General features: G+C 41.8%; 1 protein-coding gene across 7 annotated transcripts in view; it reads right to left on the bottom strand.

Moving 5' to 3' along the window:
- FAM120A (family with sequence similarity 120 member A) overlaps positions 1–16,213 on the bottom strand; it is a 49,068-nt gene that overhangs the window by 22,366 nt on the left and 10,489 nt on the right. For 5 of the 7 annotated variants that reach the window (XR_009933576.1, XM_062500970.1, XM_062500971.1 and 2 more), the window contains exons 3-9: positions 15,621–15,703; positions 7,933–8,061; positions 7,361–7,457; positions 6,190–6,290; positions 5,615–5,898; positions 4,868–4,955; positions 1,301–1,525 (exon numbers count right to left, since the gene is read on the bottom strand). Coding sequence is in view for 6 of the 7 variants with exons in the window: in XM_062500970.1 (XP_062356954.1) it covers positions 1,301–1,525; positions 4,868–4,955; positions 5,615–5,898; positions 6,190–6,290; positions 7,361–7,457; positions 7,933–8,061; positions 15,621–15,703 (1,007 nt within the window). In the remaining variant the exon portion in view is untranslated. The remainder of the gene's footprint in view (positions 1–1,300; positions 1,526–4,867; positions 4,956–5,614; positions 5,899–6,189; positions 6,291–7,360; positions 7,458–7,932; positions 8,062–15,620; positions 15,704–16,213) is intronic. The other 2 variants (XM_062500973.1, XM_062500972.1) reach the window with 2 other exon arrangements.

Raw genomic sequence — 16,213 nt, 5'->3', positions numbered from 1 at the left:
GGTGGCAGTGGCTGCACAGGAGTCCATGTGGGCAAGAAGGAACCAGGGCACCTTGGCCTGTTCCAGCCCTGGTGTGGCAGCAGGACCAGGACAGTGCCATCCCCTGTGCTGGCACTGCTGAGACCCCACCTGGAATCCTGGGGTCAGTTTTGGACCCCTCACAGCAAGAAAGAGCTTGAGGGGCTGAGTGTGTCCAGAGAAGGGAAAGGAGCTGGGAAGGGGCTCAACCTGGAGAAAAGGAGGCTCAGCCTGGAGAAAAGGAGGCTCGGGGGCCCTCCTGGCTCTGCACAACTCCCTGACAGGAGGGGACAGCTGAGGGGGGTCAGGCTCTGCTCCCAAGAGCAAAGGAAACAGTTTCAGGTGGCAGTGTTGGAGTCCCCATCTCTGAAGGGATTTCAAAGCCATGGAGATGTGGCAGGTGGGGACAGGGTTGAGTGGTGGCCTTGGCAGTGCTGGGTTAACAGCTGTACTCAATGATCTTAAAGACCTTTTCTAACCTGAATGATTATGTGATTAAACATCGAGTAGTATTTAACTGTCTGCAAAGAGTGAAACAGAACTGGCATCAGTGGTCTTCAGAGGCCTTTTGCTTCTTTCTTCACTTGTCTCTTGACAAAGGAGTATAAGAACACAACATCAGCATGAGCTGTGGTACTAAACAAACAAATGGGAAATAGGAAATTCAAGCCTCAACCTTGATGCAGTAACTTTTACTTTGATGGACTTCAGATCTACCTGTGGTCCTTATTGTCCTGAAGAGGATTTTTAAGGTGCTTAAAGGTTAACAGGCATGGGGACAGTGCCATTTTGCTAGCTGCTGGTACAAAGGGGATTTCTTAGAACTTCTATGTTCCTCTTGGGGCCAGCTATCAGTAATGGGAGGGATCAGACTGGGAGAGAAAACAATCTCAGTACTTCTGAACACTGAAAATAGAAAAGACTTGGCACAAACACAAAGCACATACGTGGGAATTTTTAGATGGAATGGACTCTGCATAAACACATGCACACAGACATATACACCCATGCACAGAGATACATACAAATAACTGCAAACACTTGTGAAAAAATTAATTTTGTAGATAAAAACTGCTAATTATAGTAATCTCCTATTTATTGGAACAATGTACCATATCAGTGATTAGAAAAAAAGAGAGGAAATTGGTTCAGATAACTAAAAAGGGACCAGAAGTTAGAGCATTAAAAAGGATGCAAAAATCTGGTACTCTAGCCAAAAATGCCAGGCCAATTATCTTTACAAAATTATTATCTCACGGTACCTCATTTTAAAATGCCATACCTTGGTTAGGACATGAAAGATGTAGGGATACATTAACCCCTTCTTGTGCCTGTGCTCTGCCACTCGTAATACTTCAGGTGCTACCGGAGGTAATGGAGGGGTGGTAATATCCATGTGGTTTCTGGTGGGCATGGACAACAGGCATGGGATTTGTGGATTACTGCTTTGATTCCCTTTGACATCAGCTGCCTGACTTCCTGAAGAAGCACTAGAGGAACCTTCTACCTGTAACAGAACATACAAAATAAAGTGCTTTGGATGTGTCCAGAAACATGCCAGGAGGCCAGCCAAAGGAAACAGCAAACTTCCTCCCTCACCCCCAGTGAAAACAGTACATCTTCACATCACACTGCTGCAGTGTGCAGAACACATTATCCAAAGCTGGCTGAAACATTTTCAGGAAACGTTCAGCCATTGTTTGCTAGTACAACCAAATTACTAAGAAAATAAATATTATGATAAAACTTCAAACTTATTAACAGCAACAGAAATTACCATTTTCTAAAAATTTGAACTGCATAATGCAGAAGTGGACTCACGGCCTTTTAATGCCCAGTGAATGGTCTCTTAACTCAGTATTCCTAAGATACTCCCAACTTAATGTGTTAAGTGAGAGTCACACATTCTGTATTTAATCTACACTTCCATAAACACAGCCTTTCTCAGCTTACAATTCTAAAGGAAACAGGGAAAATTATATGGTTCAATTAAATAACATGTAAAATACATAGTGTCCAAACTCAATAGCCTGGCAAATGTTGTAGGGTTCTTCTGGCTGTTTAGGGGATTTTTAACATAAAAGCTCTTTGTCTGAAAAGACTGTAAGAGAAAATGGTGACGTTTTCTGACTGGAAGACTTAAAGCACCACTGTATTTCAGTTCTAGAAATGCAGTTCATAAACTTATGGGGAAAATATGATGCATAAAAACATATTGTAAATCTCCCAGCCTTTATAAGGATTTTGTATTGATTTCTCACAGGTACAACAGAAAAAATTTTATTCATTCCTAAAAATAATTCCTAAAAATCCTAGTCTTCAAAACCAAGAGCTGGTTTTACCTTAAGAGTTCGTGTTAGCCTCACACCTATAAATTATCACAGCAACAGTAAAAAATCTTGAGAGAAAAATTTGATCACTTGATGATACATGATGGGTGAGTATTATCTCAATATGTGTAAAGAAGCTCATGTGCTTCCTAAGACTTGAAAAGCAAAGCTGAAACGGGAATAGTCAAAGCATGAAATCCCAAAGAACATGTTAACATAAGAAATCAGCCCAAACAAGCTCAGGTAGCTCACTTCAGACCCATGAAAATACAAACCTGAATGCAAACAACAAAAACCCTACACAACTTCCAAAAGTCTTCTACAGAAAGGTGTAGGTAGTAAAAAACAGGCTTTAGCAAAACACCAAAGGGCAACCTTCTTTTCAGATGACACTTTAATCACACAATCAAAGAGTATGACTGAAAGACTGTATTTTAATTGGTAATACAGACTTCACTTGAGTTATAAAAATGAAACTATACAGACAAAATGGTTAAAACCTGTAAACCAGAACACTTCCAAAACAACATGACATTACCAAATGCTTTTCTATCACAGCTTTATTAAACCTGTGTTACAGCATCAAATATTTCTATATCAGAAAAAATAGAAAGATTTTTTTCCTTGTCTTCTACTACCCCAACAACTGCAAATCAGCAATACTGAACCACAGCAAGAAGTTTACAAAACTATCAATTACTGGGGGCACGCACGGAAGAAGACAAAAACCCCCACATGACAACAATGCTTTTCCTGACTGCAGTACCCAGGCCCTTCCTGAATCTGCTCCAGCAATATTCCAACACCTAAGCTGAGGAAACACCACAGTTAAAAGGTGATTCTTTTCTTCAGAAATATTCATCCAGCCAAATGAGAGGAGTTTGCCTTTGTCATGTAGAATCACACTGTGAGATAAATATCAAAATTCTTTGCAGTTAAGTCAAGTGAAAGGAGTGTCAAGACTGCTGCTACCTGCCTGACCTATGATGGATTTTCAGCACTTCAGAAATCCACACAGCTCACTCAGTTGAAATCTTCATAGAATCACAGATTGGAAGGTACCTTTGAGACCATCTTGTTCCACCCCTGCCGTGGGCAGGGACACCTTCCACTATCCCAGTTTGCTCCAAGTCCTGTCCAACCTGGCCTTGGACACTCCCAGGGATGGGGAAGCTTCTCTGGGCAACTTCTTAAGGAGGTACTACCTCTTTTCTCAATGATTAATGTTCAAGTCTCCAGGTAATTAGCTCATTTACAAAATGTACTCACAATCCTTCCTGCTATGCTCAAAATATACTGCTGCCTTCTCCTGCTACTGAGGGCTGACAAAGAAGTTTGATAATTAAAAAAAACAAAAAAAAACCAGGCAAGTAAAGCTCAGGAGCATTACTACATTAAAGTGGATATATTTAAGTCAGCCTGTGCATACATACTTGGAAAGTTTAGTGAGTGCTCGTTCAGCTCTGGCTCAGTGTGTCGGTCTCTGGGAAAGGACACGCTGGGGGACCCACAGGGCTTCGGCACACAGGGCCCGGCCCAGCAGAGAAGAAAGGAATGTAATAGGCCAAATTAGCATTTGCATATGGTGACTAAACCCCAGGCAGACACAGCTATCCTACAGGTGCAGTCTGCACAAATAAGAACTGCTGATGGATGAAATCATCCACGTGATATTTTAAGCACAAAAGCCTAAGTTTACTGGAATTCCTATGCCAAAAGTACAGGGGAAATGTTTTGTTTGCTCACAGTATAACCAGCTCAAGATCAGGGGTTTCTGACAGAGTTAACAGTTGGTGTACAGCTTGACCATCAAGGCACAGAGAGATATTAAGTGCAAATGCTCTGAAAGTTCTTTCAAGAGATCACACATGGGAGACACCATCATGTTCTTGATTTGAATGTGGTTTGAAATCTCAAATTTAATAATGATAAATCTTTACTAAGTGCTTATCTAGCCCATCCTTACCTAGTTAAGCAGCAACACTAACTGGCCCCATGGAGCTACTTTAAGAAGCATTATGTGAAATTCCTACCATGCAGTTGTAAAGGACTTTTACCTCCTCAGCTGAACTCTTAATACACCTGCAGTGGCCCGTAGCTAACACAGACTGTGTCAGAGCTGTGCTTACTCTACTGTGGGTTGCAGGACATGGACTCTGACTCCACAGACACTCAGACTGTCACTCCGTCCTAAAAATCCCACATGCACTACTGGAAACCTAGAGAGCAACATCTCAAGGTGAGACTGTTGGCTAAGGGCCAAACAAGGTTATTGATTTGCTCCTGATTTGTATGTAGTATTTTCTAAAACATCCTATTTCATGTCTGGTTTTACACATATGCTACAATGTCCTTGGAAAACTTCCTCCTGTACTCTTAAAAGTTGTTGTTTTGTAACTCACAAAAGTGTATAGGTTTGCACTAAATACTATGGATCAATATTGAAAATCCTGCTCTGAATTTGCTGTAAAGCTTTAACACAAAGTAATAAAATGTGATGCCTGGAATTTTGGAAATACCTTTGTTTGGTCTCCCAGCTCTCCACGTGTCTGACCTTCTGACTGGGTTCCTGGCTTTTCCCAGCCTATTTTGTTCCCACTGACATGGCTGAAGAACAACAGAAAGGAAAATATCATACTAAAATGCAGTTTGAGAGACAGTGAAATAAATCCTTGGTGTCTGCAACCAGAATTTTGGGCAAGATACTCTGATTTTAAGGGATGCTTTCTATTAAAAATGTCCATTTGCAGGAGTCTTGAAAAAGATTTCTGACATTCACATTACATTACACACTAAATTTGGACATGTAAACACTAAAGTTCAGTGAAGTTTTGTAGATGTTTAGATTCCGAAATCATAATGAATTATACTGTGAAGCAGGAAAATTTTTTTATACAAAGTAAAGCACTGGAAGGCTTTATGACATTTACCAAAACCTCACTCTCTCAATAAAACATAAGGGCAGAAGAGGAAAAACACCCAACGCTGTTTGGTTTTGTACTCCTGCTTAAGGAACAAGGTGATGAGATTGAACCATACACGTCTGCAGTCCTAGTGACCCAAAACTAGCTTTTTAAGGTCTAGCATATCACTCATTTGCAAATTTCTGCAACTCTGACAAGAGTTGGACTTCAATGATGCTTGTGGGTTCCTTTCAGTTCATGATTGATTCTATGATTCTTACTTTCAGGACACAGTAAACTACTTTGGAAGTAAATTTATTTTAACAGAAACTGAGTAAGAGAACATCCTCATGAGAAACTTACTTCACTGCACCCCCATTGCCTTCATCATTGTCAGAGGACGAAGATGTAGAAGAGGCAGGAAAATAGGTTGAATCCACATGGTTAGGGCTCCCACTCTGGGCTGGATTTATTGGAGAAGACCGTTCATACAATGGTGTGTGTTTTCCTTCGTGAGGAATGTTACTGTAATTGTTCTGCTCAGACAGGCTTTTTCCACCTGTTTCCAAGGTGATGGCTGGCTCAGAGAGGCTGTATGGGTATGGACCCTGGCCTTGGGCCCCACCCTGACTGGGCATCTGCTGGGCCTAAAATAAAGGGATCTCTCTTGAGTGAAGACAACTAAGGCTTTGCTTTTAAAAACACAGTACATTCTTTAATCAAGTGGCCTTTGCCAAATGTGCACATTAAAACTCAGCCATATTGAGCATCCACAAAAACTGTTCCACCAGAGACTGTAGCATCACTTTAGTTCCAGATTTAAAATTCAGTCAGTGACTGCCCACACTGAAAAAGCTGGTTACACCTTTCCCACCTGGATTCCAGTTTTCTGGGCACAGCAGGCCTCTAGCAAGGAGCAGGGCAGAAGCTGTACTTACCACAGGTTTTGCTTGTAGTGAGGTCTGTGGAATGTTAAGCATCTGAGAAGGAACATATGGTGGCACTATCCCAGGCATACCAAACTGATTCGGTCTGGCTGCTGTATTGCAGGGGAGGAGGGGAAAAGAGAAGGCAAAAAAAAAAGAAAAAAAACAAGCACTCATGAAAACACTCCATATTTGACACAGATGTTACCCTGTTTGTCCTTTTGCTTCTATGGTTTATTTATTATTGTTCTGTTAGCATTACTGTTTTCTCCTATGCCCTTAAGTCAGTTTAATTAATTTTTACCTTTCAATAAAAATACTTTGTAGCTTCTGAAGTGTATTTTATCTGTCTCACCTTCTTTCAGGTCTTTGTATCTCATTGCTGCACATTCCTATTCTATCTGGGAATCAAAGGCAGCTTACAAGGAAAAAAATCCCCAAGAGATGTCATAATGGAGATGCTGTCAATGTCACGCTGATACGGAATGCTGGTATTTTGAATATTTGACCTAGAGTAGCCTCTAAACCCTTAAGTACAGTTCTTTGGATGTAAATAAAAACACCCCACACCCTGAAAAGAAGCAGGAAAAAATCTGTGTCAGTGTACCAGTATGGTAACTGAAGATCATTAGAAAATTTCAGCTAAAATGACATTTTAGTGTTAAGACTGGGGCATGAGTAGGAAATCCTGTGATCACACATTTTAATTTTTAAGCCTTGAGAATAATCTGCAACACCGCAACAATGCGTGGCTGCAATTTGAGCAGGTTTGTTATGACACCAAAAAAATCAAGACTATAAAGGGATTTCTAAAACATGCCAGCAAGGCTAGTGAGAAACAGTAAATACATTTTAATGACTAGAAATAGCAACTGTACTCATGAATGCGAGTGGACACCAAACATCAGTTGTTCCCAGTACCATTCTCTCAAGAGTCCCAATGCCAGAATGGATGCTGCAATAGCCAAGAAGAAAAGTAATCCAGGTTGCTCTCTTCTAGGATGAGAACACAACCTCAGCACATACCCTATGAAAATCTTCTAAAACCTCATCTTGACAGGTCAATGAGAATTGCCAGAAGACAGAAACATTTTTCTAAGAGGTTGCCTCCAATGGAATTTCTGATTTAGGGTTACCCCAGGTTTTGGGTCAAACGAAAAGCCTGGCTGCTGTCATTACTTACCTAGGTAATGTGGTGGATGAAATGGCATAGGTTTATTAGTTGCTGAGTAATAAGCAACCGCTCTCTTAAACCGAGTAACCTTGTCATCTGTTCTAGACTAAAACAAAATAAAAAAGATCCATCACAAGCACATCCAGGTTTGTCACCTGTAGGTCAGCAGTTAATGTACACAGTAGTTAATGTATACTGTATCTCAGGATTAATGCCTATGGACCTTCCAGGGCTGCAGCACTGCTCCAGTACAAGAAATGTTATGTCAGCCTATGTAAGGGTAAAGTTTAAACATTCAGCCTTCATGTACAGCTTATTCTCAAAGGCAGTGAACATTGCTAGGCTACAAGCTCCTCTGATTACCAAGAATTTACAGCCCTGAAGGTAAACACAGGTTTAATTTTCACCCCCAGAAAGTATGGAACATGAAATTAGGACAGCTGAGCCACTGCAATATCAACAGATTGATAGTATCAACCAACCAAATCATTATTTTATCAAGTGAAATTCTTCAATGCAAATGTACAGCAAAATTGATTTTAGAAAAAGAAAACAAGACAATATTTGGCTTTATACCTCACCTGCGAATGCTGGAAAACATCTTTTGCTATGGCATCCAAATCAGTGGTGTCCTGAATGTTGCGGACGTAGTCAGCTACGGCTTTGATCACTACGTCACACGGCGGTAAAACTAACTGGTGAGCACGTACCTGTGAGCAAACACGGCAGGTGAGCAGGGAATGGGGACACAGCACACAGCCAAACTCCCCTCTATTGACAGTACCTGCAGTAACTCCCCGTTCCCACATGTACTATGTAACTTCTTCTGGGCCTTCTGCTTTGTTTTTAGGACTCCGCCTTAAACATCCACTCACAGAATTACAATGTATTTATGTATATGAAACCTCACTCCAATGTAAACCTGGCTAAGTATTAGCTACAGCAACAAACAAGGTCAACAATGCTGATTCTTTTACTGCTTTATAGTTGCACATTTCCTCCAGTACAAAATGCTTCATATAATTCATCATACACCATGATCTTCATCATACACTCACATATATATGCCAGGAAATACTCTGACAGTTTATTTTCTGACGGTAAAGTGATAACAGAATTGATGAAGACCCACTGGAAAGCCAGGACTTCCACCTCAGCATTCAATTGGTTACTCCTGAAAATAAATTATGACTTGGCCTATGATTATGAAAATGGCTGCTCCTATGTGCCCTGTGTAATCCTTCAAGGGAAACAGAAGCTTCAGGCCAAGGAAGCATCCTGGACCTCTGCAGAATTCCAGGCAGGGAACAGTGCTGCCAGCTGGATCTGAAGAACTCCTCAGTGATCAGCAGCTTCTGCTCCCATCCCAAGTGCTACACAGGCTCACAGGGCCAGGAACGAGGTCCCCAAACACATGTCCTACACTCTAGAAGAAGCCTGAGGAACTTCTAAAAATTCTGGTGGGAACCTCTGCACAATTCTGAAGCACTCTGACTGGGCTATAGGGGCAGCAAGGTTTTTGCTTTTAACACTTTTAATCTGTCTCTTTGCAAAATTCAGTGATTCAGAACCTGAGAGATCACTATTATGATTTAACAGTTCTATTTTTAAGACACAAAAAAATTTAAAATATCTTTATGCATCCCTACTATATTCTACACAGAGAGATCATACTTTACTACAAAACAGTACAATTCAGTCTTGTCAGAAACATTTATGCAAAATTCTAATTAAACTTCATTAGTTTTCTCTTTGCAAATTTAAAACCCATACCACAGCTCCTTTTCATTTTATATGGCATCTATCACATGTGATTATTTTCTTCCCTGCCCTTATCTGATCTTCTTATGACGCGATTTCTTACACTGCCATCTTCATATTCAAACCATGTAATTTTAGCCAGATATCCATTTTTATTAATTTCTTTCTCCTAATGTCTACTTTTTACAAATGTCAGGCTATTCATTCTGTATCTGGTCATTGTCTACCAGAGATGAGCTCTGTATTTTATAATCCTAAATTAAACATAGAAACAGAATGGGTAACGGACCTTAAAGTCCATCCAATTACATCCCCTGCCATAGCCAGGGACCTTCCACTAGCCCAGGTTGCTCCCAAACCCATCCAGACTGGCCTTGGACACTCCCAGGAATCCAGTGCAGCCACAGCTCCTCTGGGCACCCTGTGCCAGGGCCTCCCCAACCTCACAGGGAAGAATTTCTTTCTAATAACTAACCTAAACCTGCCCTCCTCTTCAGGTTAAGACCATTCTCCCCATGTTCTTCTGTCAGTCCATGCCCTTGTGTTAAGCAAACTGTTAAGAACAGTTTTGTTTAGTGTAGTCAGTAGCAGGGTAATTATTTCTATCTCAGATACTAAAATCTAAGTTTACACTAGTGTGCACTCTGAATATAGATAACAATACTAAATATAGATCGCACTCACATGCAAGCTTAGAGTCACAAATATTGGTGATGAAATTTTGCCCACATTTTGCCAGAAGAAGGAATAGATTTTCTGTTCCCTGGTAATACAAGTCACTTGTTGAACACCTCCAATCTTCCCCATATGTGTAACAATTACCCATCTCTAAAACAGCTGAATCATTCCATGGCTGTGTCATGCTGGATGTGCTCTCTGCAGCGCCCTTGCAGAAACCCTGCACTGCTCCCTGAGCGCTCCTGCAATCTCTCCTTGGAAACACAGTGGATGACAGGAGTAAGCAATCTCCTGTTAATTTATGTGATCTCCATGATGGCAATACTGAATAAACCATTTAAAGCTGGGATCACATCACTCTGGCACTAACAGGCAGCTCAGGCCCTGGAAGTTTGAGGCCCAAGTGAGGCCCATCAAGGGCTCACTTTGCATATTGCTCCCATTTAGCTGTCTGTAAACAGCTTCAAGATCTCACTAGAGCATACTCTTAAATCCTGAACTGAGACCTTCTGGAAGTTTGTTCTACAGATCAAGAGACATTTCACATAATTGGACTTTCTTCTGTTTCAAAGACATCCAGTGCAGATGTGAGAACATCCTCAAAACTAAGAGTATCATGACCTGTGCTACACAAAAGTCTGAATCATGAAAATGGTGAAATAAGATGTACTGTCCTGATATTAAAGAATATCTTCCTATTAACTTCAGAACTTTCCAGAAACCCAAAATTGTAGATTTCATACTAAATTATAAAGAATGCTTCTATTCCTGTGTGCATTAAAATACAAAGTCTTACTGCATGTTAGAAATAGGAAAAATTCAGACTTGCAATGGAATTTACAGGGCAAGTGTCGGTGGTTCAAACTTTTAGTGTCACACAAAGCATTTTAGAGCAAAAGCAGGAGCAGGTTTTACCAATTTCTTGTTGGAAGAGTTACTTTTTTCCCTTATCCTCTGGAGAAGCATTTCAGACAAGCAACAACACAGAAAATCAGTTTTGGAAGGCAAACATGGGGGTGGGTCCCATACTTGCAGGAAATCAGGTTGGAGAGCTTACACCTTAAAGCGGCCCTGTTTCTTTGCTAGTTGTAAAAGCATTCCTTCAGTTTGTGACAGAGCACTGACAAAAATCACAAGTCACTTATTTGTGCACTCTGAAAAGACTAAGTGGGAAAAGGCAATGAATTCTATAGGGGTATTTGTCAAAACAAGAGGCAGAGTAATACTACAAACAGAAGCAAAAAGATAAAAATGTCTCGGGTTTGACAAAATAAACTTGTAAAAATGCTTTTTTGGAAGAGAACAGACTCATAAGCAAAACTCCACAGGATGATCAGGATAGTGTAGAAGGTACCTAAGCTACACTTGGGAAAAGCTCCCCAACTCTGTGAATACCCCAGCTGCCCACTGTCTTCAGGAAGCAAAGCCTGCTGAGACTAATCAACACCATATTTAAAGCTGTGCCTGCTGGAAACAGATAATGGGTTCAGTTTCATTTTCAAACTATTAATAAAGAGACCTCAAACATTTGGTTGCTGTGAAGCAACACACAGGGAACATCTTTTTTCTGCTGGAGAGTGAAAAGCCTGAAGATACGAAGAGAAACACAAATTATGTCAGAAAGCAAAGGAGAGAGCAGAAGCACAAGCCAAAGATGTGATACAGACAGACTTCACTGAGACCCATGGACAGCCCACTCTCAACCTGAGGGGTGGGCTGCCATCCAGAATTTTCTGACAAGCCATAGGGATGAGCCAACAGGAGCCTTCAGAAATTCTACAGCTACAGAAGCGAAGCCTTGCACCTGGGCAGGAATAACCCCTGGCTACTCCACAGGCAGCAGGTGTGCCAAAAGGAACGTGGGGCTGGAAGACACAGCAGACTGAACAGGAGCTGGGGGTGCACCGTGGCACATCCAGGGATCCCACTCCTCAGTGCACAACAGATCCACTCCAGAGCACTGCACTCTGTCCGGGGCTCCAGCTGCATGTCACAAAGGTTGAGCTGGCTCTGCAACGCCATCCACATGGTCAAAGAGGAGCAATTGCTCTGGAAAGAAAGGGCCAAGGGAATGAGGCTTATCCAGTGAGGCAAAGACAAGGCTTCACAAATACAGCCTTCCACTACCCACAGAAAGGTAACTGAGCACAGAGAGCCAAGCTCTTCACAGCAGTACCTTCATTGTGCAAGAGCAAAGGACGCTAGATATAGCCTGAAACAAGAAGGAAGACTGCACTCAGACTGCACACAAGGCAAAGCATCTTCATCGAGACCATGAAACCACAGGGCAGGCTGCCCAGACAGGCACTGCATACTCCAGCCTTGGAGATTTTCAAAACTAGTCTAGAAGTGCCCTGAGCAATCTGCTCTGACCTCAAGCTGACCACACTTCACAGGAGGCTGTACTAGATGACTTCCTGAGGTCCTTTCTGACCTGCATTATGATGACTCTTAGCATCAAAAAGCCCCACAAACAAGGCAAGTACTTGAAGTGTATCTTAATAGTGTCACCTTTGTCATGTGAGCAGCAGCAAATTACCTAAGCACCTACTTCACATATGAAGTCTCCCTCTGGCAAACACCCTGGGAAGCCAACAAAGTAAGACAGGAATTTCCTAGAGAGATTCAGAGAAGAAGCCTAACCTGCATATTCTGGATTGCTTTCTAGAAGCATCTCTGCCTCTCAACTGAGACAGAACAACAAGGAGATAGAGTTTCCCTGCAAATGCTTCTTATTTATAAAGGGAGACTACACGAAGCTTTGTTTCTAAGGTCACCTTGTGAATGAAGAGTCAGCACTTCTTCAGTGGTCTGTGCTCCCAAACAGGCACTTACTCCTTCCAGAGGTAAGAAACTGCCCTCCTGAACTCATTCTGACAATATTACACATTGATCTTGAAGCACCATACTGTAACCAATATTTCCAGAATAAGAACCAAACTGTCTTTGTCTTAAAGATAAATCTCAAAGCACACAAATAAAAAGCAGGATAATGCTGGCTTACAAACAAGATCCAGCAATCAGATGTCGTCTCAGGAAATCTATCAACTCTTTTAGTTTCAAACCCCTGATTTGGGTGGTCATTTCAATGAACTCTGCTCTCAGGTAGGTGCACTCTTATGAGATTTTTCCACAGAGACATTTGGACAGATGAGATCCTGACTCACAACAGGTCACAGAGCCAGCTTTTGATTCTTTCTCCCTGTTGCAGCAACAGCAATTCTTATCTCTTCATTGAATTTTGGCCAGGGAATCTTCCCAGTTCTGCTGATCTGATGGGATTGTTGGTGTCTGCTGAAAGGCTTTTCATCCAGCACACAGAGATCCTGTCCTGACTCTCGGGTTCACTTCCTTCCAGATGTTAGGTATGGGTTCTTCAGTCAGGTTTTCCATTTTCCTCCCATCTTCCCATTTCTACTCAGCTGTTCTTGGATGAACACCCCTCCAATTAAAACAGAGGTAGGGTTCCTCTGGTTTGCTTTTTTCACTTCCCCATGATGACTCCAGGGGAGACCCAGCAACTTCCACCAGCAAAGCTAGTAATTTCTTTTTAAGTTACCCTTTTCACTGGTGAGTTGGCAAAGCTTGTCTTGCAGGAAAAGTATCTATTTTGCTCCAGCTTAATGAAAGATTGAAAGAGAATGCAGGAAATAAATTGTACTTTATTAACTGTCACAGCTCTCCCTGAAAAGCAACAAATCTAGCCACTGGAACACAATCTGTCCATTTTGATGCTCAAGACCATACTGTTTTAAAGACAAAAGATTAAAATCTTTACACAATGTGGAAAACTTTCTAAATCCTGATCTGAAAGAGGTGTGGGATTAAAGCCCATTCTCCCAAGCATGGAGAATGCTCAGTTGTGACGCTAAATAGACACAACAAAGCAAAGTTTGTAAGCATAGCCCAGGAAGGACATCCTGGGGAAACACAACTTCCCCCCACTTCTACGTTTCATGAAGGCTTGGGCTTTTTGGGACTGTTCTGAAACTACTCCTTGCTATCAGCCTTGTGGTTAATAGAAATGTTTTTTTAAAGATCCATAAAATTTTTAAGTAAATCTGCTTTGTGCACACATACACTGAAGCGGTCTCTCCAGAGAGCTGTGGTGACATTGCTGACATACTAGCATGTCAATGAAATTAAACTCAATTCATGAGCTCCTGAAACAAGTCATCATTTCAAACCACGAGCACTGTAAAATTAAAGCTGAAACAAACAGGTAGGTGTTCCATTACCAGTAACTAAAAATGACTGGTTTGGTGCAGATGTGTCCTTCTCCCTGACACCACTGCCAGGCAGGAGACAGAGGTGCTGTGCTGTTTGGGGCTGTGCACTGAACAAATGGCCAGCAAGCTGCCATGAAATTCAAGGAATCTTGTGTTGGGCTAGCTTTTCATCAGTCAAGATACTCATCTGGGGCTCTGCACTGCTAACAGCAGTTTTCATAGAACCTTTAATAGCCAAATGGGAACTGCCTTCATATCTAATCACACTGGCCAACAGATAAGATCCATCAGGGAGGACTGCCTACGGCAAGCCAGGATGCCAGCTACAAAGTCCAGTTGGCATTTTCACTGAACAGGTACAGCTAGATGCAAAGATGACAGATATCTAATTTTCATTCAAGTAATTCAGTATAAATTTAGAGGGCTTTCCAGGAGGTCTAGGTCATAATCTGACCTGACTGGCAAACAAGTCTACTCAGGTTAGACCACAGAAAAGAATCCCCAAAAAGTTTATCAACCACTTGGCAAGGAGCCCAAGCACATTTTAACCTCTTTACTAAAAAATGAAAATACAAGCACACTCACTTATTTTTTCACCTCAAATTTTACAAGGAAGTAGCAAACATGCATGCAGGTATTGTTTTGCCACTGGAATGTGCTGACACTTACCTTTCTAAACACCAGAGCGGCAGCAAAATAGAGATGAGTGTAACATCAAATGTCATAGCTGTTCACTAAGCAATGCATGTGCAAGCCTTAAAAATTCTGCTGAAAATCTGGAATCTGGTCTTAAATTCTACCTTTGGCAAAACAAGTTTTCAAGGCTTCGTAAACTTTCAGAACAGAAGGGGAAAAAAGCCCACCTATTTTTGCTGCAGAAATAACAAAACAGTCTGACAGAATTTACAAAAAGCAGATTATTTGCTACACGGTACACCTTAGGAGAAAAGCAAATCGATGTATCTGCTGTGGCAGAGAGAAAGGTCACTATGATCCCATTCTCTGATGTGTCCAGTTTCCCTTTTATAGCCCTCTATTTGGCAGATGCACAAGACAAGTGTGATGAAGCAGCAGAACACACACACTGTAAACTAAGAGCATCAGGCAACTTGTCTCACCACCCCCCCACCCCAAAAACCTATCAAAGGCCACTTCAGCTTTCTCGTGCAATCTGTTCTCCAGCATATTTACACTTTAAATACCAAAAATGGATTATTACACACAAACTCAAAGCAGCAGAAGATAAAACATGATGGTAGGAAGATGTACAGCTCATTAATTTTCATAGCTGAAGAACATGACCAAACAAAAAACTCTCCTCTTCAAGAGAGAGGAGAGCAAGAAGCTGCATTCTGCAAGCCAAACCACACCGGAGCCCTGGCTTGTGCAGCTGAAGGGCACTGAGGGGGATCATGCAGGCTAAGTTTAGCCTTGTAAGGCCAATGACCCCAGGTATCCTCTGCAGCCAGGGACTGGGCCACCTGAGGGTGACTGAGCACAAGGGCCTTGTAGGGCTGCTCTCAATTAAGCTATCACATTGCTCCTTTTAACCAGTAGCATTGATTTTAGCTTAATTTCTCCTAGTTATACTAAATTTGTACCTTAAGTGAAGCTAGTGGATGTTCTGGACCAAGTAAACTCCAATGAAAGGAAGCCAAATCTTCATCAGGTAGAATATGATTACCTGGAACATAATGCAGAACTCATTTAAATGCACTGTAAAACATTACACACTGTTTCCACATACAGCAAACAAATCTGCAATCAGTCCTCAACTCCTGATCAAGAGGATTAACAGATTAAACTTGCAGATAGCTTTCTGTTCCTCCAGAAAAAACTAATTAGCATGCTGCTCCTGCAGCAAGAGCCACATTGGTGTGTGTGAGGAGCACTCCTCCATGAAACCAGCTCACCTACAGCAGCAATGGAGCCAGACACAACACAGGGTCCAGCTCATGCCAGCGTGTCCTGTCAGGGAATCCTCAACAGATTTCACAATGTAGGTATACAAGAGTAAGAACCCGTTCTGCTACTCCCTGACACATGCTGGTAAGGCCTTTCTGCAGCCCAGCACATGGGGTTACTGATCCACACAGGAGCTGCCTCTGGAATCTGCTCTCTGCTCCACTGTGCAGCACGGCTCAAGCAGCAAGGCACCAGCCAGGTTTATCTAACCTTCAGGAATACCAGCAGC

The sequence above is a fragment of the Cinclus cinclus genome, chromosome 12 (assembly GCF_963662255.1).
Source record: "Cinclus cinclus chromosome 12, bCinCin1.1, whole genome shotgun sequence".
Taxonomy (NCBI): domain Eukaryota; kingdom Metazoa; phylum Chordata; class Aves; order Passeriformes; family Cinclidae; genus Cinclus; species Cinclus cinclus.
Note: the sequence above shows the minus strand (reverse complement) of the source record. Positions and strands in the feature narration are given on the sequence as shown.